This window comes from Argentina silus, assembly GCF_951799395.1.
Source record: "Argentina silus genome assembly, chromosome: 4".
NCBI classification, from domain to species: Eukaryota; Metazoa; Chordata; class Actinopteri; order Argentiniformes; family Argentinidae; genus Argentina; species Argentina silus.
The window spans coordinates 13658944-13682633 of NC_139658.1; the positions used below are offsets into that span (position 1 = coordinate 13658944).

A 23690-nucleotide genomic window follows, 5' to 3' on the forward strand; every position below is an offset into this window, starting at 1 on the left:
AGATACCGGAGCCTAATATTTAACAGGCAGTCAATTAAACTCAACGAACACCGCTCTAAGACTATTTTAATAAACAAATTACCAATTTTTTAAAGCAATGTCGACCAAGACTTTTTTTTTGTGGGTTACAGTTATGGACTAAGTAAATATTTAATTACAGTCAATACAAAATGGCCAAATATTCACAGCACAGTTCAAATAAGGTCATTATGGAGTACAATTATAGAGCGAGAATTCAAAGAACTGAATTTCATTAACTGAAAAATGAATCTATTAACATTCTATTTCATTTGCAGAGAGGAGATGGAGAGAGATAGAGAAAGGTATTGAGTGGAGTGTGAGAGAGCATTTTAAAAGACAAGAAAAAAAGAGATTGTAAGAAACGGGAAAGGGAAGAGTGAGAGAAACAAGGCAATGAGAAAGAAATATGAGACGACAAGAGAGGAGGAGAGAGAGAGAGAGAGAGAGAGAGAGAGAGAGAGAGAGAGAGAGAGAGCAGGACAGAGAGTGGGGTGTGGGCACTGTGCACCTAAACTCATTTCCTCAAAGGTTATTTAACATGGCCATTCTTAGTGAAAGATGATTGTGGAGAAAATTGTAGCCAAGTGACTCCACTCCCCACTCTGAGGTGCTGCTGGGGAGCCATTCAACCAGGATGAGGACTAGAAATAGACTCATTTGGGCCATACTGGCCAAATTGGATGCAAGTTGCCGAGCATACTAGTTGCCTTCAGCGTGTTGCATATTCCAGAGAGGAACCTAATTACCTTCCCAATGTTTTGAATGCCTCTAAAACTCACTCGTGAAGCAAAAAACCGTCAATAAAAGTCTGCAAATAGGCAGTAATGAACACTCAGGGTGAGAAATATATATATATATTTTTTTTTTTTTTTTAAAGTACTGTAATATAGCAATTAAAAGTACTGTATGCTACTGTAGCAATTAAAGAAGTGATTCTCGTAAGATTGGGGTTCAGTGAGTGGCATGATCAATCAAATATTTAATACAAGATATGTAATCTCCAACAATACTAGTTACAATTAAGCATTTCCTGTGCCAGAGTACATACACTGGTCTGGGATGTGGAGCTAGTCTCCCTCACCTGGTATCAGTGTGTCCTACGTTTGACTAGATGGCTAAACTGGTATCAGAATATCATACATGTGTTTTTAATGATTGTTTATGTTCATGTTATTGTATTTTTTAACTATTGTTCAATTGTGAATTGTACAGTATTATTCTGGACAATTCAGTCTCAGAATCACTTCAAATAAACTCAAACTATCAGGCTATCCTACAGTACTGTATGTGTGCCTATCGTGTGCGGTTCACCAGTACATGGATATCTTACATGTATCTCTTCTTTGTCTCACCTGGTAAGAGTTGGGCCAGAAGGTGCTAATGGCCAGCTCGGCTTTGACCCAGCCCTCGGTGACTGAGGCGGAGGCGTTCCACACCGGGTTGCCCTGGGCGCCGCCGTTCACCTTGACGTAGACGTTGAGGGCTCCGGGGCTGGCTCCGTCGCGGCTGGACAGGGAGTAGTGGAAGTCGATGCAGTGGGTGTCGTTCTCCTTCAGGGTGGGCAGCAGCAGGTGGGCCTTCTGTCCCGACGCCCGGCCCGACGCGTTCACCACCATGAAAGAACCTGCAGGGATTCACATAGGACAGCTGAACATGGTGACAGACATGAGTAAAGGACGGGGAGGAATGACAAACTAATTTAATGTTTGTCATCTACTCAACAGAGGGATTTGGTGAGACATGAGCTATTCCTGGAGCAATGGTTTACAGATGAACATGTTTTTACTGATATCAGGCAATGGTTTACAATATGGATGTAACCAGCAATGGGTAAAAAAAAGAGAAGATAAAAAAGGTGACGTAGAAAGAGAATTCAAGCAGTAGTAAGAGATAGAGAGAAAGACACAAGCAGAGAGACACAGACAGAGCGGCCAAGCAAACGTCAACCTCCTGGCTCGTGTGCCTTCCAACACAGACACGATTCTGACGTAGAGTAGGAGAGAGGCATTCGTCTCAGTTTGAATACACCCACATCTATAGGGCAAAAGAATAAAACACGCTTTATGTGGACTAACTCTTAACCTCTGTTTTATTTCAGTTTTATGGGACAGTATGTGATTTTATGGCTTCCCTCAAACTTTGGCTGTTAGCCACTGCCTGTTAGGTAGACAAAAAAGTTCTGTGAAGATTTGGCAAGAGAATGTAGGACTGAATGATGGATGATTTCCTCCCAATTCTAACAGCTCAGAGATGAGAGAATAGCAATTAGCCGATTATCTTCAGTTATTACAGGAAAAGGTCCCCAGATAGCAGTTTTGCCCAAATCCTGATAACTGTTATCGCAGAGTGAATTATGACAAGAATGGAACTATTTAATCAAACCATTCTGAGCATGAATACTTGACCCAGACTATTACCAGATATCAAGGGCTGCCCTTTGCCCTCCATTCAAACTACACACATGTTAGAATGGCTCCGCGCTAGCAGACAAGTCTCCACTGAAACAATAATGAATTTTGTGACACAAATGAGAATTTAAATGTGTCAGTGGGGATCAAATGAGAAGGTTAAAATGACGACAACCTCTTTCAAGCCAAATTTCGGCAGCTACCTCTTAACTCCCCATTGATAAATGATGGCCCCTCATAAGAGCTGGGCCCGGATGGCATTTGGAATCAGACGATTCATCACTGAAATTATTTGAAGCACATCAATGGGCTATGCACAGAGGAGATATCAATCATCCCCAACCTTGGGCCGGAATGGAGCCAATCAATTCAGAGCGGTGAACCAATCTAGCGGGGACCCTAACCAGGGCATGGCTGGTGAACTAGGCTGATTAAATTTCTTATTCGCCTCAGCCACCGCCGTTTTACATCAGCACTCCCACCACCCACACTATCTGACACACACACGCACGCACGCACGCACGCACACACACACATACATGCACGCGCACACACACACACACACACACACACCCTGCCACTAGCAACAACACACATCTCTTGTGTGTTAACAAGGGACTTTTCAACCCTGAGATATTTCTACTTGACGAGAGCTCAGTGATTAAACGTCCTCACAGGTTTCACACCTTCTACATGCAATGGGGGATAAAATGTAGAACATGAAATGACCATGAAAAACAATCTTTAAAGTGATGTATTTTGGTGACATGAAAATGACGTAATATTCCCTTAGAATTTGGTTGTGATTAATTTTGCTGATTTTAGTCCATCACTAGAAAAAGGTTGTTGCTGATTGTTGTTACTTATGCTAATATTTGCTAAAGCCTTCCCCTGACAACTTCTCCTAACCTTAACCACTCTCCATATCTCCTGGTCTCCAGAAACGATCCCCCAGAACGTAATATTTCGGAGACTGTGTTGTGTAAACAATACTGATAAAAGTGTATATATTTTGTAACCAGGGCACTCTTGAAAAAGAGACCTTGTTCTCAAAGGGACTCCCCTGAATAAATAAAGGATAAATAAAAAGATAACACTGTAACACTGTACTTTAATAACAACATATATTATTGTATAAGCATGTTGTGACCGTATATGTATAGTATGTACAGTATTATCATGTTGTTATATAGTTATTTAGTGAATAATAGTCAGTGGTTGGTAAGGTCCTTATTCCCCATTCCAGTAATGACAATAATAAATCTAATATTACTATGAGTAGAGTAGACTATGTGTGCAATTTAAAGTAATGTAGTGTTAACCAAAGGTGGTTTGTGGCTTTCAGCACACTATGCTCTGATACACGGGGATAACCTATATCTTTATTCCCCAGGAGTTTAGAGTGCTGATAATACCATGGAGAAATGGACAGAATCCAACAAAAAAAAAGCCAGTGGCTCTTGCTTTCTCAGATCAATAGCAATATGGGCAGCCATTACACCTATCAGCCAGTGAGTAAAGAGAGCCAAATCGCTCCTGACCAGCTTCACACAGGTAATCCAAGAGGAGAAGTGCATCGACCAAAACACTGGGGTCTGCCGCAGAAATAAACGACCAAACATTACGGCCATTATTATAACAGCGTATGTTCTCCACTGAAAGCCTGTAGAACAGTCTTTCAGCACAATACGAAGAGAAGCTTCCCTTTTACTCCAGCTAGACAATAGCTGCAGTGTATAAGTCTTCAGCGTGCTCTTTCACAGCGTAGGGGGTTTGGGAGCTGTGCACTCCCTTTATGGATGTAGGGATATCATTATATACTGTGGGATGTTGTTTAAAAGTCGACCTGCCACCGCAGAGTGAGAAAGAGGTTTCACTGGCAAATATCTCTCTGGAGCTCTGTGAGGAGGACCCTGTGGTGTTGCATGCACTCCTACCATCATAATACCCTCCAAAGATATGACAAATGGCAAAAGCTCTGGCGGTTGTCACTTTAATATGCAATTATCGAAGGGGCGCGTATTTTTGGGCACACTCCTGCTAAGTCAGATAAAGTCGGAGCATTTCTCATTCCCTCGCCCCAGCCGTAATTTCCTGAGACAATAAAGCAGCCTATTTACCATGGTGCGAGATGAGAGCAGTAATCGGCAGTGTCCCTTGGAAACCTAACGCAGTGGAAATAGTGCAAAAAAAAACGTTGCAGGTTTGTGAGGGCCGTAAATTGCGAGGCAAAGTGGGGAGACGTCAACCGCGATGCAGCTGCGGTCGAAACGCAGAAGCTACCCCCCCCCACCAATGTTTTAATGGTTTCTGATCATTCCCCTGTTATGCTGCATCACACACACACACACATGCACGTACACGCACGCACATACACGCACGCAATCATGCACACCAACAGAGACAGACACACACACACACACACACCGCGTTGTAGGGTCCCAGGGATGGCGAAAACATCCCCAGCCCACGCCGTTGGGCCTCGGGCCATTTCACACATTTAACACGCCCAATTCCCCGGCGGGAGACACCCCCCCCTTCACACACACTTCACCTCAGCAGTGTGTGGCGGAGATGACGCCAGAGCGCCCTGGACCCCATATGTTCCCTGTCGTCCGTGTGTAATGGCCCTGCATGATGAGACCTCCCCAACCACCCCCCCCCCCCCCCTTCCATTGCCATGCCCTGATTATCACCATCCTGCCTCATCTGTGTGGCAGTGCCAACACACATCCTCTTTGCTCCCGTTCCTCCCCTCATCACCGTGACGACACAGGGCGGTGCCATGCCACTCCGCTTGAACACATATCCCATAATAGCACAACGACGGCGAGAGGTGACGGAGACAGAGCCACAGGCTGAGTGGAGGAACTCAAAGAGGTCTTTTAAACATCAGCCTACCAACCCGCCACCCCCCCCCCCCCCCCCTCCAATTGACCTTCTCTCATCAGAGGCTGGATCCCATGATGGCGTTACTGTGGGGGTGAGTAACAGCCGCCATGTCAGGGTCCCTTTAATCTGATAAGTGGAGAATCGATAATTGAAGTGTCATCAGTGGGGGATGGATGGTACACTACAGTCCAGCTAGAATGCAAGTAGCAATATCAAGATACCAATACAAGTGCCTCCCCCTCTGTCGTTAAGCACTCCTTGATTCCCAACCTCCACTTCTCCTCTTGATTACCACGGTAATGAATTGCTTGTAAACACAGTCACTTTAGTATTAAAGGGAACATTTACTTTGGATTTTCAGTTCAATAAAAAATGTTAAAGCATAAAAGATGATCAATTAAGCTACATTATTACGAACAGTGTGAGGGATAGTCTAATGTCGGCTCTAGTATTGAGTTTTTATTTGTTTTTATACTTTTTACACAAAATAAAACGTCAAATGTCAACACATAACCTCTAATAATAGGTGAACTGAATAGCTACTAATTAAAGAAAGATAGTGTAGACCTTCATATATTTATACTAAGAAATTCATGGTCACAAACACCACTTTCATTAAGAGATACTCAGAATCTGTCAAATCTGTTTAACCTTAGTTTGGTTTTCAGAAGATGTTTTCTCAGAACAAAGGCAACTAGGAGTGTTGTTTTTGACTGTGCTTTTTAAAAATGTTATTGTTCCTTTTGAAGTTGTTTTTACATTGCCTTGTTAATCTCATAAAATATAAGCTATAGTTGCTATGCAAGGTCATGTCTGTTTTTCAAAACATCAAAGTCCTTCAAAGAGCTCTTCAAGATTGATTTGATTTTCACCTCCTTGATTTTGTCCTTTAAGGCAGAACTTAGTTTTTTATCACTTTGTTTCTTTTATGAGAACTTTGTCCAGGAACCATGCTGATGAGTTTCTCTCTCCCCTTTTCTGAGATGAAAGAACGGCCTTTACCGTTTCAACGGCTTCATGACAAGTATCACTATCAGGGCCAGGTTGCTGCAAATTGTACAGAAGCAACAGAAGCTGCCTGTTTTTTTATTAGAAGCATGTTAAAGAACAGGCCTGCTCAGATACATACGCCTGTTATTTTAATCAAAAGCCAGCAAATCACTGGGGAATCATCATAGCAGCCCCTAATGAGCAGAAAATAACTACCTCAAAGAAATGACCAGCGTGGCTCATCTACACATCTGAAAAACTGAAACAATTGAGAAGAAAGCTGCAGGACCAATGAAATGCAATCAACCGATAATCCCCTAGTCTTGGGCTTCAGCCATTAGAAAAGTGAAAGGCATCGTCCATTGTATAATATTCTGCTGACCTGCATCTTTCCACATCACCAGACTTCAGATGATTGCATTCACTGCATAGAAATGCTAACTAAGCCCCTACATCCACATAGCTCAGCTCAGCTCAGCTCAAGAAAACAAGCAAGAGTACTAGAAGAACTCCTGAATCAACATAACAAATTCTATCCTCCTCAAACCCTCGAATGCCTGCTCTGCTCTCCAGGAAATCAATGGGGGCCTCTTAGTATGCATTTTAAGGACAACTCTGTGGCGTCAGACACAGATAAAGAAGACAAATGCTGGCGCTGTGTGATGGATGTTGGGGAGTCGCGGGGGCAGCAGCAGAGGGAGGCCTGTCAGCCCAGGAGTAATGTAAGGGAGCAAAGCAGGGTTGTGTTAAGCCTGACTGGAAGGTTCCTCTCCTTCAGGAGATACAGCCAGGCTTCACTAGGGACGTGTCTGTGATAACCCAGGCCTGGCCCAGGATACAGCCAGGCTTCACTAGGGACGTGTCTGTGATAACCCAGGCCTGGCCCAGGATACAGCCACGCTTCACTAGGGACGTCTCTGTGATAACCCAGGTCTGGAGGTAGGGAGAAACCAGTAGGGTATGAGCTAGCCCTCCATGACCCAGTGCTCTCACTGGTGGCAAGAAAACATAATACAACATTTTCAGTCTTGTAAATCGACATCGAACAGTATTCAGATGTTTATTCTTGAGACAATGTGTCTGTGACTGTGTCTCTCCAGTCACATCATTACTGCTTTTCAATGTTTATATTATTAGAATTCTCCAATATAAATTATTCTCCAATCCTCAATAAAGACATGAGAGTGGCAATCTTAATAAGGAAGCTGACGACACAAGGAGCAATACTATTGATCAGCACATGGAGACACACTTTATCCTCATTGACAGTTAGCCAATGAGGCGTCGACAACCTTCGGTGAATAAGCCACACGTAGAGACATGATGGGACAACTCCCTCTCCAAACATCAACACCTGCTCTGAGGCCATCTGTTTCATGGGATTGAGCTAGAGGAGATCAAAGACTAATCAGGCAATCAATGGCACCAACACAATGGCCGAGAAGTTTCTTTTTTTATCTTCCTCTGCTTAAGTCATCTATCATCGAACACCACTGGGTATGGAAATATCTTGTGGCAACAAAACTGCAGAGCCCAATCTATCAACCCCAAAGAGAGGGCTGTTTGGGGAAATAAGGGGAATTTTAAGGGACATTTATCCTGTTTTAGGCCTTGGTGCTCTTTGCTGGTCAGTGGGATTCTACAGATTCCCCCTTGCGCTGTTATGTGGAGTGGGGATCGTATTCCCAGGGAGAGGAGGTAGAAATGAACGCTGTGGCTCCCAGGCTAGGTACAGAAGAAGAGAGATTTGGTCGTCCCTGTAGGTTGTCCCTGGGCTCTGAAGAGCGATGTGGTCCACCCTGGGCGTGACAGAGGGATGATTGAGGAGGCTATGGAGGACGCCCGTCTCAACATAAAGCCTGCCCTGAGGTCAGCCATGATAACAGGACGATCACACATAGCAGAACAGCACAGCCAGCACCCCCTGTGGCCACATTCTGTATGTCTTCGCAGCCATTATAGTGCGTAATAGTACTATAGGATGGGTTATAATGCTGTGTGATACAGCATTATGAATATCTGTTCTCACCTCTATTTATGATATCCATTATATAAGCTCTCTTGGGTAAACACAGACAATTACTAGAGGCTAATGATGTAGCCATACTTGTAACAATGTTGTGGTGACTGTAACAGCATAGTCTAAGGGACCCAGGGGAGGTGAGGGGAGGATGTGGAGTGTACTGTGTGTGTACTGTGATAGATCACCCCTTTCCCTGTAAAAGTGTAATAAAGCTTAATATTGTTCCCACATTGCTGATTTATGGAGCTGTGAATTAAACATTGGATTCCACACTCCGCTGTGATTCACGACACACTGAGGTGCGATTTTGTTTTCCATATTGACTCTTTACGATTACGCTGCCATTTTGCAGCCCCTGTAATAAAAAAGTATGGGGTAATTGGCTTTTTAATGGGGTTTGCATATCCATACCATTTGACGAGTTGTCTTCTCTCAAGGCTCATTTCGAAAAAAGTCATGCCGCTGTGCGATTCTGACAAATAAAGCCGGCGGATTTAAGCACTGAGCAGTTCCTGAGGACCATTCCAGAAGAGACGCATGAGCTCCCGCTGAAATTGTCTTGTCAGAGATTCCGTTGAAGACGGAGAGAGAGAGAGAGAGAGAGAGAGAGAAAGAGAGAAAGAGAGAGAGAAAGAGAGGGAGAGAGAGCGAGTGGGAGAGGGAGAGGAGAGAGAAAGAGAAAGAAAGAGAGAGAGAGAGAGCGCGAGAGAGCGAGTGGGAGAGGGAGAGGAGAGAGAGAGAGAGATAGGGGGGGGGGGGGGGGGGGGGCGACAACACGGCTCGTCAGGCTCACACCTTTCTCTCTACCTTTGGGGAGATTTGAGCAGCGGAGAGGAGAAGGGTACAACAGTGTTTCTTAGCCCCGCTGTTCAGAAGGGTTGTAGAGTTGGCTCCCCTGGTATTGCGGTAAAAGTTTAGAAAGCATGTGCTCCCTGTCTGGCCTTTTTCTTCACTCCGATTTTGCTGTGATGGCAGTAATAAGCCTCTTCTCTTCCCTCCATAACGGTCGGCTGGGGAGCAGGGGGAGAATAGGGGCGGTAGATGGTGGAGTTCTAACGGCATAGACTAGAAGACACTTTTTATCTCATAAGTAGGGTTACGCTGGGCTGTCGATAGGTAACGCTGCCAGTCCTGGTCCATGTAAAAGACTGTTTACTAATGTTTCTACAATGGATATTGACATTGGTTGAAGACACATTGTACAGTGATAGAAGACCGCAGAATGAAGTCATAATTGCTTCTTTGAACACTGGATTTGACGTTTGTGTTCTGTATATACGTCAAAGGCTGAAGACAGAATCCACTTTCTTTTGAAACCGAACGATCCCATGTCTCTCGTTGACAATAGAAGTGAAGCCAATAAATACAAACACATCAAACAGGCTCTTTTAAAAACACTTGAGGATTTTTCTTCTTAGTTGTCATGGGCCTTGACCTAACCAAAACCCAGACAGACTACACTAAAGGTGGTATTGGATGGTGGTGGAAGTTCTACATGCAAGTATTCATTTGAACAAAACGTTAACTTTAGCAAGACTCTTGACCTTCTGAAGCCAGACAGCAGTACAAGCAACACATAAAAGATGAATTACATGAAAACCCAGGCATACCTCTGGAGCAGAAACTACAGGCCTGTCTCTGTCTACTGCCAAAGAAAGGTCACTGCATTTCATGAGGCTTATTCAATATCATCCACACACAAAAGCCCCAGCCCTGGTCAACCAACAAAATATCTGAGGCAAAAGGTAACTTTCTACAGATGGGCTGCTCGTCACTGTTCCCCAAGGCTCATAAAGTTAATTCATACAGAAGCTGGCGTTCGACAAAGGGCATCAATGGCTCAAATTACGAGGAGCACAAAAAAAGCACTCAGGTGGAATCTCAATGTTATTTCAGCAGATCAGCCCTGGGTCCCTGTAGACCTCTAACAGAAGAAAAACTCAATACAAATACCTGAGCCTCCATTTTGCAACACAATTACCATGGAGGAGCATTTGAGCATCTTGTCTGCTCTCTGAGCAGTAGTTGGAATAGCATCGATTGATAGCACATCCATTGTGCGACAGCACATCTTACAGAGGAAATGAATGCAGCTCAGACAGGCTAGGGGCATCTGTAATGTGATGATTCCAGACAATGTTAATTGACTGGATCGGAATGAGGTCTGTTGTGTTGCCCCTGCCCCTGCCCGGTATGAACTGTGAAACCCTGTTGAGTCACAGGGCGCCCAATGCCTCAGGCTCACTACACACACACTTTCAATGTGTCTCCTCTCTTCAGTGTGGCTCGGAATTCAATTCCATTTCACTTTGTATTACTCACAGTCACACAGGAACTCCACTCTCGGCAGCTATGAGACGTGGAGGGACGTCAGACAATGGTGTGTCTATCTATGTCCCCAAAGCTGCAGTTGTATGACAGTTGTCACTGTGATACAGCAAGGTGAGAGACATGTAGAATATTCCAGAGCTCCTGGTGTGCATAAAATAGTATTCCTTTTCATATTAGCCTAGCATTTCTGCCTAACATTGCTCTAAGCATACTGTATCCATATTATTCTCTAATACAGCATTCCCTTCCCAACATTTCCTCAGCATTCCCTAGCATAGCACTCTCTCCAGTGTTTCCGAGCATAACATTCCCTTCAACATTTCTCCCGCATTGGTGTGTCCCTTTCCTAATGCTACGCCCGGTTTTCCCTCATCATGTTAATCTCTCAGAGCGACGGAGAGGCTCTTTCCATAACTCTGTGCCGACCCATCACCTTAGCAACATGGCAAGAGCGTTAGCACAGTCGTTTCACTAGGAAGGGTTTAAGTCCCACACACGTCACCACACACATCTATTTCACTGTGACTGATCAGATTCACAGAACAATAAACCATATTAGTACTGCATGGGCTTTTATCACCTAGTACAGAAAATATATGAACCTCAGGCTAGAATTTGAATACACGTATTTGAATACTAGTGTGATCAAATACTGTATTGTAGAGAGATGAATGGTTGGAAAGGGACATACTGTAAAAGATGAGGAGATGGTTGACATCCATAATCAGTGCCAGTTTGAATTAAGTCTATGAACTATTTTTCATTATTATTATGAAATTCCACATTCCCATGCCATATATCAAACAAATTGCTTGTTTAATAATTGGAAGAAGTTTACATTATTCAAGAAAAAGCAGGCATGAATACAAGTGTGGAGATTGGTGAGTGAAATATCAGAGTTATTAATCATATTCTGTCTATCCAAGAGCAGTGGCTTCAAGTGGCAAGCTGAGTGTGGGTGTGTGTGTGGGTGTGTGTGTGTGTGTGTGTGTGTGTGTGTGTGTGTGTGTGTGTGTGTGTGTGCGTGTGTGTGTGCGTGCGTGCCTGCATGCATGCGTGTATGTCCTTGTGTAAGTCTTTGTGTGTGTGTGCGTGCGTGCGTGCGTGCGTGCGCGTGTGTGTCTGTAGAATACTGATATGCTTTAGAGAGTGTGTGAGAGAGAGACGAACAGTGCTTGTTCACCTGGGGGAGAATGTGCAGCCTGCAGCCTTCTTTAAAACAAGGACACTGCAGGACAGCCAGTCAGTCATTGGGAGTGGGCTGCGGAGAATCTGCCCATAGAGGCCACAGAGAAAGACAGCTAAGGCCGAGCCATCTGTTTTCCACATTACAGAGCAGCATACTCAGAACAAGTCAATTACACCAGATTTAGCCCTAACAGCATTAACCATAACAGAAAATTAACTGTAATTACATTAATAACATTCATTATTTTTGGTTTAATTACTTAATATAGGGTTGTAATATCAAGAACTGTCAAGAACTGTAATTATAGGTAATTAGAATGTGAAGCATTCAGGCTAGCACTGTATCACTCTGCCTTGCTAGTACTCAATGCTAACACGATCATAATGTATTCTAATGCACTGCTTTATTCAGGCTATAGGGAGTGTACCCATGAATGTAATGACTGTGGTGGCATTTCTACTGTCTCTAGCTGGTCCTAGGAGGCTTTCCAGACTCCAGCTTGGCTCGCCAGTACAATGACGACAAACGGCCATTTATAGTCAACTCAATTTACATAAGCCCTTTAGTTGCGATTGGATCACTGATGACATAGAGGATATTCACTGTATTCTGTCTGGCACCGCAAGATGGCCGACTCCGCCTCCCTCGCTCCGCAGGGGACCATTTCTTTAAACCTTAGTTCTATCAGCTTCCCGCTGTGAGAAAATCTTTAAAAAATATGTGGCACTTTTATATCCTCACGTAATCCTCTGTTAATATAAAATAAAAGACACACAGTCCGTATCATCAGGTACTAGAATACAGCCCGTGGCCAACCACCGTAAATGAAAAAGGAAAACACATAAACGACCAAATTGAATCTAGATGTCTGCGATAAGCATCCCTAACGCCTTTTCTCTTTTCCGACACCGTCTTTCAGCAGCGTCCACGGAGCCGCCCCACCGCACGACAATACGCTCTTATCACGCCACCGGCTCATAAACGCCATCCTCGTCGCACCGTGTAAAAGGTATTACTCTCCCACAGGCGACCCATTACTTCCACATGCGGATGGGTTTTAAATGTTTTGTTAGTTCAACAATGGCGGAGACATATGCCTCCTGACTGTTCCTTGGGCCACCTTGAGATTGGTGGGAGGCTCTCTCTGTGTTGTCAGACCAGAGGAATGTTGGGATCCAGCTGTGGGCAGCCGGATAATAATGAGTCATATAATAATTAATAATAATAGTCTCCTCTTGCTCCTTGTCCTGCGGTGAGCTTTAAGGTCCCCAGCTGAGACAGGGCGACTGTGGGAGAGCGATGCTTTGAGTTAGGGACAGATGGGGACATTGGTTGGAGTAGAGCTCAGGGTCTGGAGAGAGGAACCCAGTATAGAGCAGGGATAACAGGCTGGTAGTGGTAGGTGGATAATAGGATTCTATGGACCATAGCCTCTCAGCACCACAGAATGTGTGTTACAGTAAAGTAAAGAAATCAAAGCACCACACACCTCTGACAGTGACCGTGTTTATACCCAGACTAATATTCTGTTCATAGTCCAAATAAACGAATAAACTGAATAAAACTCCCTCATGTAAACACTTCAATCAGAATAGAGCGACCGTTCCGAATGACATTTATTTCCGGAAGGAAGGGCTGGGTAATACCTTTGATAAACCATAGGATTGAAGAAAATTAGCTAATATTAGGCATTTAAATTCTAATTCGGCTTACTCGCCCAATCAGAAAAAACACGTTTCCCATGTGCATGCATCAATCCGACGCCAAGCGCATCATCACCAGGGTAGGCGCTTGCACAGTCACGCACAGAACAAGCGTGTCATTCGAAAGTTCCGCTTCCATTCGACAACAGTAAATTCCAGGAGTCTAATTTATTTCCCACCGGTCTTAACTCAGATCCGCTGATCAAGAGTGGGATGATGATTTGTTGTTGAGTCTGTCTAATAAAAAAGGATGAACACGAACAGTGCAAATAAAGCGAAAAACATTTGGGCCGTTTGTGCCATGGGACACACAAAGAAAAAGGCCATGTGCAAGTCAGAAACTATTCAGATTGTAGGACATGAACAGTTTCCTGCAAAAGGCCAATTGAATTTACATCATCTGAAGAGTTCTTTTGGAATGTCAGTTCGGAATATAATCATCATATCATTTCAACCCACAAAAACAATCACATCCAATAAAGCTCACCAACTACATTCTCCAACACATTAATACTCTATTACTATGAAAGATATCACTGTGGTAATCTTCCCCATTTCAACCTCCATCTGGGAATTAATCTGCGTCACGACTTATCTGTGTGGGATAACGCAATTCCAATTAAATTAAATCAGCATTTAAGACCACACTTCAGCATACAAAAACTCAGAACAAAGGACTGAACTGATTCAGAATGAATACTTTTTGTGTGGAGAGGTCGGCCTGTCAAATAATCAAGTAAAAAAGAGATGAACATGTTTGCTGGCATATTTAAGAGTCTGATGAAAATAGTCTGCTTATCCTCTATCAAGACATTCTACAGAAATGATTCTACTATGGCGTATGCTTATGCTTGTATTATACATTCTCGTAATGCTCATGGATGCTTGTCAAAGTTGATTAATGCTGGAGCACTCATTCATCAACACTACATACACTACTTCTAGAAAGTTGAGTCATGCTTATTATTTGTGGAAGACATGGTCAGGTTTTACCCTCTACCCTCTATCACGCCTTATTGAAAAGGGTGGTGAAACAGGGGTCATGCATGGCTGGTGAACCTTGTCAGAGACAGACAGACAGACAGACAGGCAGGCAGAGGGGTGTCGACTATGACGACTAGGATGACTGACATACACAATACATCTGCCCTGCCCTGCTCTGCACCTTGACGTCTTCCTTCACTCTTCACTCACTCACTCACGATTTCGCCATTTTTACTCATCTCAAGTCATGTGAACTAGGCCAAGTTACTGTTAGAGGTACAGTCAGTCTCGTAGCACACCATGCTCGAGTGAAAACCACATGTCAGCACTGGGTGTGATGACCTAAGGGAGAGAGAGGAGAGGAGAGGAGAGGGGAGGGGAGGGAAGAGAGAGAGGGGGAGAACAGGGGAGAGAGAAAGAGAGAGAGAGAGAGAGAGAGAGAAGGAAAGAGAGAGAGGGCGGAGAACAGGGAATAGAGCAGGGGAGAGAGAGAGAGAGAGATAGCGAGAGAGAAAGAGAGAGAGAGAGAGGAGAGGGGGTGAGATAGAGAGAGAGAGAGAGAGAGAGAGAGAGATACAAGTGAGGAAACAAAGAGAGTGAGTGAGAGAGAGAGGGCGGGCAGGGTATGAATGATGGAGAGGTGTGGGGTCCCTAGAGTGAATGGGAGACAGGAGAAGTGAAGGAGTCCTGCAGTAGACTGCAGAACTGAGTTGTCTGAAGGATTCTCCTTGGCAGCAGCCATCCTGTGAGGAATGGCCTGGGAACATGTAAACAACACTGATATGTGTTGTGACGCCCACTTCCTCCCTGGTGCTCAGACAACACAGCGCCTAGCTGCTACTGAAGGGGACAGTTCAGATTGGTGTGCGTGCACGTGTGTGTGCGTGTACATGTGTGTGTGTGTGCGTGTGTGTGTGTGTGCGCGAGAGAGAGAGACAAAAAGAGAAAGATAGAGAGAAAGAAAGAGAAGGAGAGAGAGACACACACATTGTACACAAATCTTTTTCTTTTTTTCAACAGTTGATAGAAACACCGAAAGCTAGCAGCTGCTCCCAAGGTAACTTTGTTTATACCGTTTTATTTGTGGTGGTGATCAACCACTGATTTCAACAGTGGCCAAATTGCAAATTGTTATCTAGTCTAGTAAAAACTGTGCTCCCACACAGAATAAAACTTTCAGTGACCTATAGCCTGACACCAGAGAATACAAGGCAGAGGGAATCATCCCAGCACTCTCTCTGTCTCTCTCTCTCCTCTCTCTTTTCTTGTCTCTCTCCCTCTCTCTCTCTCTCTCTCTCTCTCTCTCCCTTTAACGCTCTCTCATAAACTTTCTCTTTAGGTCTCTCTGCACTCTCTCTCTCACACTTTCTCGTAGCTGTCTCTCTCCTATCTGTCTCTCTCTCCTATCTGTCTCTCTCTCCTATCTGTCTCTCTCCCTCTTTTTCTCATCCCTCTATCCCTCCTCCTTATCTCGTAGTCTCAGCACACTGCATGCCTCACTTTATGACAGCGACTCTGCCACTTTAATTTATGCTGGATGATGAGGTGATAATCCATTTATCTTCATGATAATGTGCTCGTTGAGAGTGTGACTCCATCCAACTGAGAGAGAGAGAGAGAGAGAGAAAGAGAGAGAGAGAGAGAGAGAGAGAGAGAACAGCGTATAGTGAGGGGTCAGGGAAGCTTTCGGTATTCAGTGATGGATAGGGCCTAAGCTACTCTCACCTTTGACCCTGAACGGTACCACAACGAAAGCGGTCGTATGTGTGATGATCACATGTTAAACCAAGGGGCGGGTCGTAAATCGTTCTGCCATTATTACTGTGCCTACGGCAAGCAGTAATTTTCCCCCCAGTGAATAGAGCTGGCCACTATAGAAAAGGAGAGAGAGAGAGAGAAAGAGAACGTTCCTGAGGCCCTTTCCCTGTCAATTTCTTGTCAATGCGTCCCTTCTCTCCGCCCCTCCACCCGCCCGCCCACACGCACAAATCAGAAACGCAATCAAGTCTGCGAGCCACGAGTGCACTCAAATCATCGGCAAGAACCAAAAAAGAGTAGACAAGCTATTTAACCCCTCTACCCTCATCAGGCTTCGACAGAGCAAGCACACACACACACACATTATTAACGCAATTCACTGTTGACAACCTATAATTCCAAAGTCCATTACTAATCCCAGGGCTGTGACATGAAGAGAGGGAAGGCTTCAAAGCCCCGGTTTCCTTCGGGAGTAAACATATGTCACTTCTGAATGATGGGCTTCAGCCACGCTACCAGTGATTGGTCGTGATTTGTTTTCAGCTACAGCGGTACTCGAAGAGATAATGATGGAGACAAATTTGGAACAAACGTCTTAGAGAAAGATGTCAGGAAAGCAGAGAAAGAAAGAAACAACTTAGAAATCCACTGTCCTCTCTCTCTCTCTCTCTCTCTCTCTCTCTCTCTCTCTCTCTCGCTCTTTCTCGGCAGATTGACCTCTTGACAGCATCTGTCACAGCTCCACGTACTTTTACCTTTGACCCTCACTACTGACTGCTTTTAAATAGGCACAAGACAGAAAGCTCCATTACCTTTCATCACCTTCTGTACTAACACAGGGAACTTCAAACCTTGAGTCGACCGGTCAACTCCCAGAATAGCGTGGGCCATTAAAAAAGCCTTTTCAGAAGGGGTAGTAGAAAAAGATGAGTTCAAAACCACAGGAGAGGAGCTTAGAAAGCCAATAAGGCTCTTATAGCCAGCATGTCATTCCTGGGTTTATAGAAATCTGTGGAGGAGTTTGGGCTCTCTAACAGACTTTGAGTGCTCAGCCCCTTCTTAACTGGACCAACAGATCTCCAGGTAATATCCAGGGGCCAGATAGAGAGAGAGAGAGAGAGAGAGAGAGAGAGAGAAGCCAGTGGTGTTATTAAAAGAAAAGAAAACAAACAGAAAAAACACAGCGGAACCGTTTCCTCCGTGCGGCACTCCTTTGAAGCAGAGAAAGAGGATTGGAGTAACAAGGAGGATGGCTGCCATTGATGGTGATGACCTATGAGCAACGGAGGAAGAAAAGAACGAGTGCAGACTTTACTCCTTCATTATCCGTCCTGTGAGAATCCCCCCCCCCCCCCGCCGCCTCCCCCTCCAAGGAGTCTCTCTATCCGGCTCGCCCAGTGGCAGCTTGCTCCTCGCGCTCTCTTTCTCCTTCTCAATAGAGCCAACTGGGTCCAGCATTATTCAACAAGATATTGTATTAAATGCCATGCACAATCAGTGCAGACGCTCGTCCTCTTTGCATCTCCCTGCTGTGTATGGCATACACACACACACACACACACACACACACACACACACACACACACACACACACAGGCGTGTGAACACATACATGCACACACACACAGCAACACTCAAACACACATCCACACTAGTGTGTGATCACACACACTCACACACACATGCAATGATGCCCCAATTTCCTTTGATTACGCTCCTATCCTGATGACAAGGATAAGAGGCAGATGGCAGTTTCCTGTTGTTTATTTATTTATACATACAGCCCTTTTTCATATTTTCATCTGAATTGGCCTGTTTTGCCATGCAGAAAAAAAACGACTTTGATGTTGTTCTCCAGGTATCAGATTTTTCACACGACCTGATTTTGTATCCAATGTTCAAAGTGGCCATATGCCGTTTGTTCAATCGGGGAAAGAGTCATTTGTCACAGCCCAGTAGATATGGGACACTTTGTTGACAGTGAATGCTAGCCCCTTCCACTAGAGCTGAGTTCCACTCTCATCAGTATTGAAGTCTGTGATATTACACAAGCAGACTCTTGTGAGGCTATGAAGGAGCCTCCGAAATGTCTACTACTCTACAGTAGGTGATCAGTCACTGAAACCTCTGTCATAGGTGATCAGATCCGTCTCTGACATCTTTACCATAGGGGGAAAAGTTGCTGCGTCCCAATAGTCCTTTATTCCTCCCGTCCTCTCCTCACTTCCTTCTCAAAAAGCATCGGAGGAGAATATCGAACGGGGGAGGAACCTTAGATCTTCTTCTCCGATGCATTTTGAGAAGGAAGCGAGGAAGTAGGATACGAGGAAGAGAGGAAAGACGACCGGGACACGCTCGGTCTCTGACATACCGTAGTCTAGGTGATCATTGCGGGAGACTGACAGCCGGCTTGATTGCCATTTGTCTTTGACAGGATCACTGTGGAGCGGCTGAGATTGTGTCACAGTGTGTCTCTGTCTACTCTAGACGTGAGCTGAGAGGCGTAGAGAAGGGGGGAGGGAGGGAAAGAGAGAGAGAGGGAGCGAGAGAAGAAAGAGATACACAAGCAGAGAGACATTACAGAAACCGAGAGAGAGAGAGAGAGAGAGAGAGAGAGAACAGGAGAAGGATGAGCTTAGTGATGAAAATGAGACACATACCGTAGAGTAGATACAAATATACAGGGCGGACATATCAACAGGGCGGATATACCAAAAGAAGGGGTGATAGAGAGAGCGATAAGTGAGAGGGGAGAGAAGAGAGGAAGCCCCTTTCGCTTACCTGTGGGAACAGCCGCGTCCATGGTGGGCCTCTCCCAAGTGTTGACTTGCTCCCAGGCGAAGCCATTGGTCCCTAGAGCCACACTGTAACCACAGCTGCTGTAGTGTTCTTCAAAAGAACAGCTGCCTGTAGGACATGAAGAGAAGGTTGCATATGTCAACACGATTAAGCCACAGACTCATATCGTCATTTCATCCTCCGCTAAATCATGATTTTCCAGCGCATTAGGCTTTATATGCTAGCCAGAAGCCATGGATTCTGAAACCAAAAGACGAAACTCGGTCTAATTAATTTGTACTCTTTTTGAGATGCGTGTTTTAATTGTGCTGAAGGATTCAAAGCGATTTCAGGGTTTTTCCGGGAAATGTGTTATTTTTTCGTTTTTGTGTGTCGGTTTATGCCGATGATGTGCTCATATTTATGTTTTCGTATTTAGTTTTGAGCTGCTTTTAAGCGTGGATAGATAGAACTAGGCTGAGTTTGTTTCAGTTGCAGACGCTATGTATGCATGTTCAAGGTTTCAGTCAATCTTTTCACTTTCATCTTTTCACTTTCATTGCACTGTTGGTGTGGCCTACAGTTTACTGAACCATGGATGCTTTTTCATCTGCATGAAAAGCTATTCTTCAAGTTAATCACATTTGTACAATGTCATAACCTCTGACCTCTCACCTCTGACCTCTGGCTATGACCTCTCATAGCCAGATAATAACTTGTCAGTGCATACAGAATGCAATCTGAGCACAATGTTAGGTCCTATGGTTCTGTTAAATGAAGCGGGGGAGTTTGTGTCAGTGTTTTTTGGTTAGTAAAGCATGTCTGGATTTTCAGTGTGTTTAGAAATCCCTATAGCCCAAACAAAAGAGTAGACCCATACTAAGTGGTACTTCATTAAAGTGTGAGGCTATCTAATTCATCAATAAGAGCATAATCTTGTCAACAAGATCTTATTCAAAATCTCTAATCTGACACACAGAGATTATCATTCTTAACCGTCTCCAAAGTCATGAACTTCCAGACAGTCTTTTGTAGGGGGGTTAATACTGTTGTTCTTAATTCATGAGCTGAGCTCCATGTGTTCTATTTGCTTTTAACCAAATATCCCCATCCCTGCTGCTCATTGATATACAGTTCACCCTATACCCAGAGAAGAGTGTGTTTTCAGACTCCATATCAGTGTCAAACAATTAGCATAGCGCTATCGTGTCTCTGTTCTGGTTTTCGACATAGAGGGAAAGAAAGAAACAGAAAAACAAGCACAAGCCCTTCATCTTTGCTAATTAATGTTGCCTACCAATTTGATCCATTATTGATAAGTTGCCCACAGCAGAGAAGCAACAGTTTTCCCGCCAGCAGGCTGCACCCCCACACCTACTCCTAAGAGAGCTAGCTAGCGAAGAGGGTTTCAATGCTAATACTAAAAGACAGGGAGATGTAATGGGGGATGTTTTTACAGCAGCTGTGTCGTGTCTGTAGGCTGACTGTCGAGACGTTGTTTATCAAATCAAGTTTCCATGTAAGCACTTTCATCAATAACTCGTAATGAACAGAGAGTAATGTTACTGCCAGGAAGACTGGGGAGTTACAATGTATTCACAGTTGCTACATAAAAAGAGGGCATTATTTACACACACAAAAAAACAGCCCAAGAAGGAATTCAAATTTCTTGTTTTTTTTCTAGAATACTGGGGCGGTTTCCCAGACAAATGTAAATCAGGACTAGGCCTAATGTTACTTAAATTAATCTAGAGTAAAACAGTGGATTTCTGAAACAGCGCTTAACTTCTGATTACTTAGGGACTATGGAGTCCCTGACCAAAATAAATCAGGATTAATCAGATGATCTGTATGAGGTTGCTTCGAAAACATGGGATGGAACACAAATTACAATTACAATTAATTTGAAATAAACAAGCCTTGAAGCTAACTGTGTAGAAACACTCCATTATTGAGATTATTCTGCAAAAGAAGCCAAGTAAAGAAAACCTGAAGTACAGTTTGCATGAATTCAACACAAATGAAAAACCATGGAGCCTTCTTGTCTTGGACTAGATTGCATGTCTAAAATGGTTGCCCTCTGTGGTGTTCATGGATCATTTACCAATATTGCCATTGACACTAATCTGAAGTTAAACCTGTCTCTGGCTAGGTCTAATTTAAGACCACCTAGATATACATTGGTTCTAATCTCACTTCTGGAAATCAGACTTTTTAAATCTAGACTTGAGAAAGTCTGAGACTATGTTAAACCATGTCTGAGTAATGCAATTGTAGTTCAGTTTAAGAGTGCAGTCTAGGATTAGTCTTAATCTGTGTCCAGGAAACCACTGCTATGAGTTTAACATTTAATGTGTATCTCTGTCAACTTCAGCCTGCCCTCTAATGAACAGTGTGAATTCATTTGAATCAATTGAACACTCCACCATAGTGTGCTGCTTTAATAGTACATTGGTAACTAGTTTAGAGATGTCATCCTCATTTTAAAGGAGGGCCTTATGATTCAATCAACAAAGAAGCCTTTGATGGTTTTGTATGATGAATGTATGATACATGTATGACCGAATGTCATGAATTGCGTGAGTGAACTTAAAATATCCGTGGTTAGGGTTAGGGTTAGGGTTAGATAAACCTTTGGGCAATTAGCTGTTCAGACCACATGCATTAGCTGTTCTGAACGCATGTTCCTCAAGGCTCATTTGGTTCAGTGTGATCTGGTTTTAAGCAAGATAGCAATGATAATTAAGCGACTGTACACATGCGTGTTGTGATGATACTTGACCCCCCCAGGGTTCATGTAACGCCCTCCCCGTCCAGCACTTCCAGTTTTTTTATCCAGTATTCTATCTCATCCCCGGGCACCAATCAGACCCATTAAAAGCAACGCTTCCAACCGTAATCCAATCTGACAGATCCTACCATGTCATCCACCAATGGGGGCCAAGTGGGCTGAAGCGTCTGTTTTTCTGTTGATTTAGCTAAGATCTTAGTTAACTTCTATTAAATTGACTGTCATCTTTTTAAAGATTCAATTACAGCATTTACCAACATATGTCTCTCTCCTTGTATTTTCTATGCCCGCCAGCAAGCAGGCGAATATACGGCTTGGAAACTAAAGCTATTATATCCACTCCAATAAGCATGAATAATAGCGAAATAGAGCTTTTATTAATACTGCAATCAACAGAAATGTATTAGGACCATGTTTTTGTCTTGCAATATTTTTCTCAGCAAAATGTAATCTGACAGAGGCCATGCGCATTTATCCCTGGTTTAATTACAGAATGCATGAGTCTATAGGAGCAATGTTTGTAACCTTTTTTCCGCTTGAGTGAAAACAACAAACAAGTTGCCGATTGCCTCTCCAGTTGTCACCGCCGTGCGCTGTGCAGGAATGACTCAGGAAACAAACCACACACACACACACACACACACACACACACACAGACACACACAGACACACACACACACCTCTGGAGTCAATACATCCAATCCTCTTGGACAGGATTGAGAACACAACGGGGAGCGGGCCGATTGAATGCGTGAGAGACTGACACATACACACACTCTCACCTCACACATGCACACACACTCACTTTCACTCACACGCACATCCTGCTTGAAATGAATCCAGCTTCGCCAATCACAATGAATTAGAGAAGAGGAGTCTGACAAGGCAGACAAAGAAACAAGCGCTTCTAATAACACCCGCGCAAACACACACACACACACACACGCACACACACACGCACACACACACACACACCATTCAATTGAAATGCTCCCTCAAGCCCTTCTAATTCTACCTTTTCCGCTTCACAAACACCCTTTAACCTCACTAGCCAAAAACACACAACCCATTTCCTCCAACCATCCATCACCAGAGAGGTAGACGGAGTACTCAAGGTAACCAGACATTGGACAGAGACACACACACATACACACACACACACACACACACACACACACACATACCAGACACAGCAGCTAGCTGCTTGAGGAGAATAGACAGGGTACAATGATACTATTGCCTGATACAGGATCCCTCCACAAGCTCTGGAGGTTCATATGCGGTCAGCGTCTCAAATGAGTCTCAAATGACACCTGACCTGATTCCCTGAATAGGGCTTTATACCTTTGACCAGAAGACCAAAGAGTCGTGCCCTAGATAGGGTATAGGGTGTAATTTGAGATGACTCTGTAAGTGTACTGCATGAACCTGTATGAACCTCTGTGCACACAAACATGTATGAATGCAATACAAACACAGTATCCATCATTCCTACGGAGATAAATCTCAGTTTAACTTCATGCAGTTCATCGATAAATGATGGTCAGTCGGTGTAACCATAGACTTTGCTTATATTACCTTTGGTAGTAACTGTGTAAACTTTTAAGAGGCTCCATAAGTCATTTCAATGACAAAGCGGGAGCACACAACAGCGCAGTCAAATATTCTTCCTTTCAGATGTCTGCAGCTTGTCAGTACTTTTCATCCCTCCTCTGACGAGGTCTTTGCACAATTTGCATACTAATCCCACTTATCCGAATTGCAGGGGTAAAATGGCGGCTTTGCATTAATGACTGCCTATCTCTCTCCTGTGTGAGTTCTA

General features: G+C 44.0%; 1 protein-coding gene across 1 annotated transcript in view; it reads right to left on the minus strand.

The window, feature by feature from the left end:
• The window catches only part of ptprt (protein tyrosine phosphatase receptor type T), a gene marked incomplete at its 5' end in the record, with an annotated part of 206912 nt that overhangs the window by 145323 nt on the left and 37899 nt on the right, over nucleotides 1–23690 (minus strand). The window contains 2 exons of the mRNA XM_083668164.1: nucleotides 1374–1645; nucleotides 19081–19206. Of these exons, the coding sequence (XP_083524290.1) occupies nucleotides 1374–1645; nucleotides 19081–19206 (398 nt within the window). The remainder of the gene's footprint in view (nucleotides 1–1373; nucleotides 1646–19080; nucleotides 19207–23690) is intronic.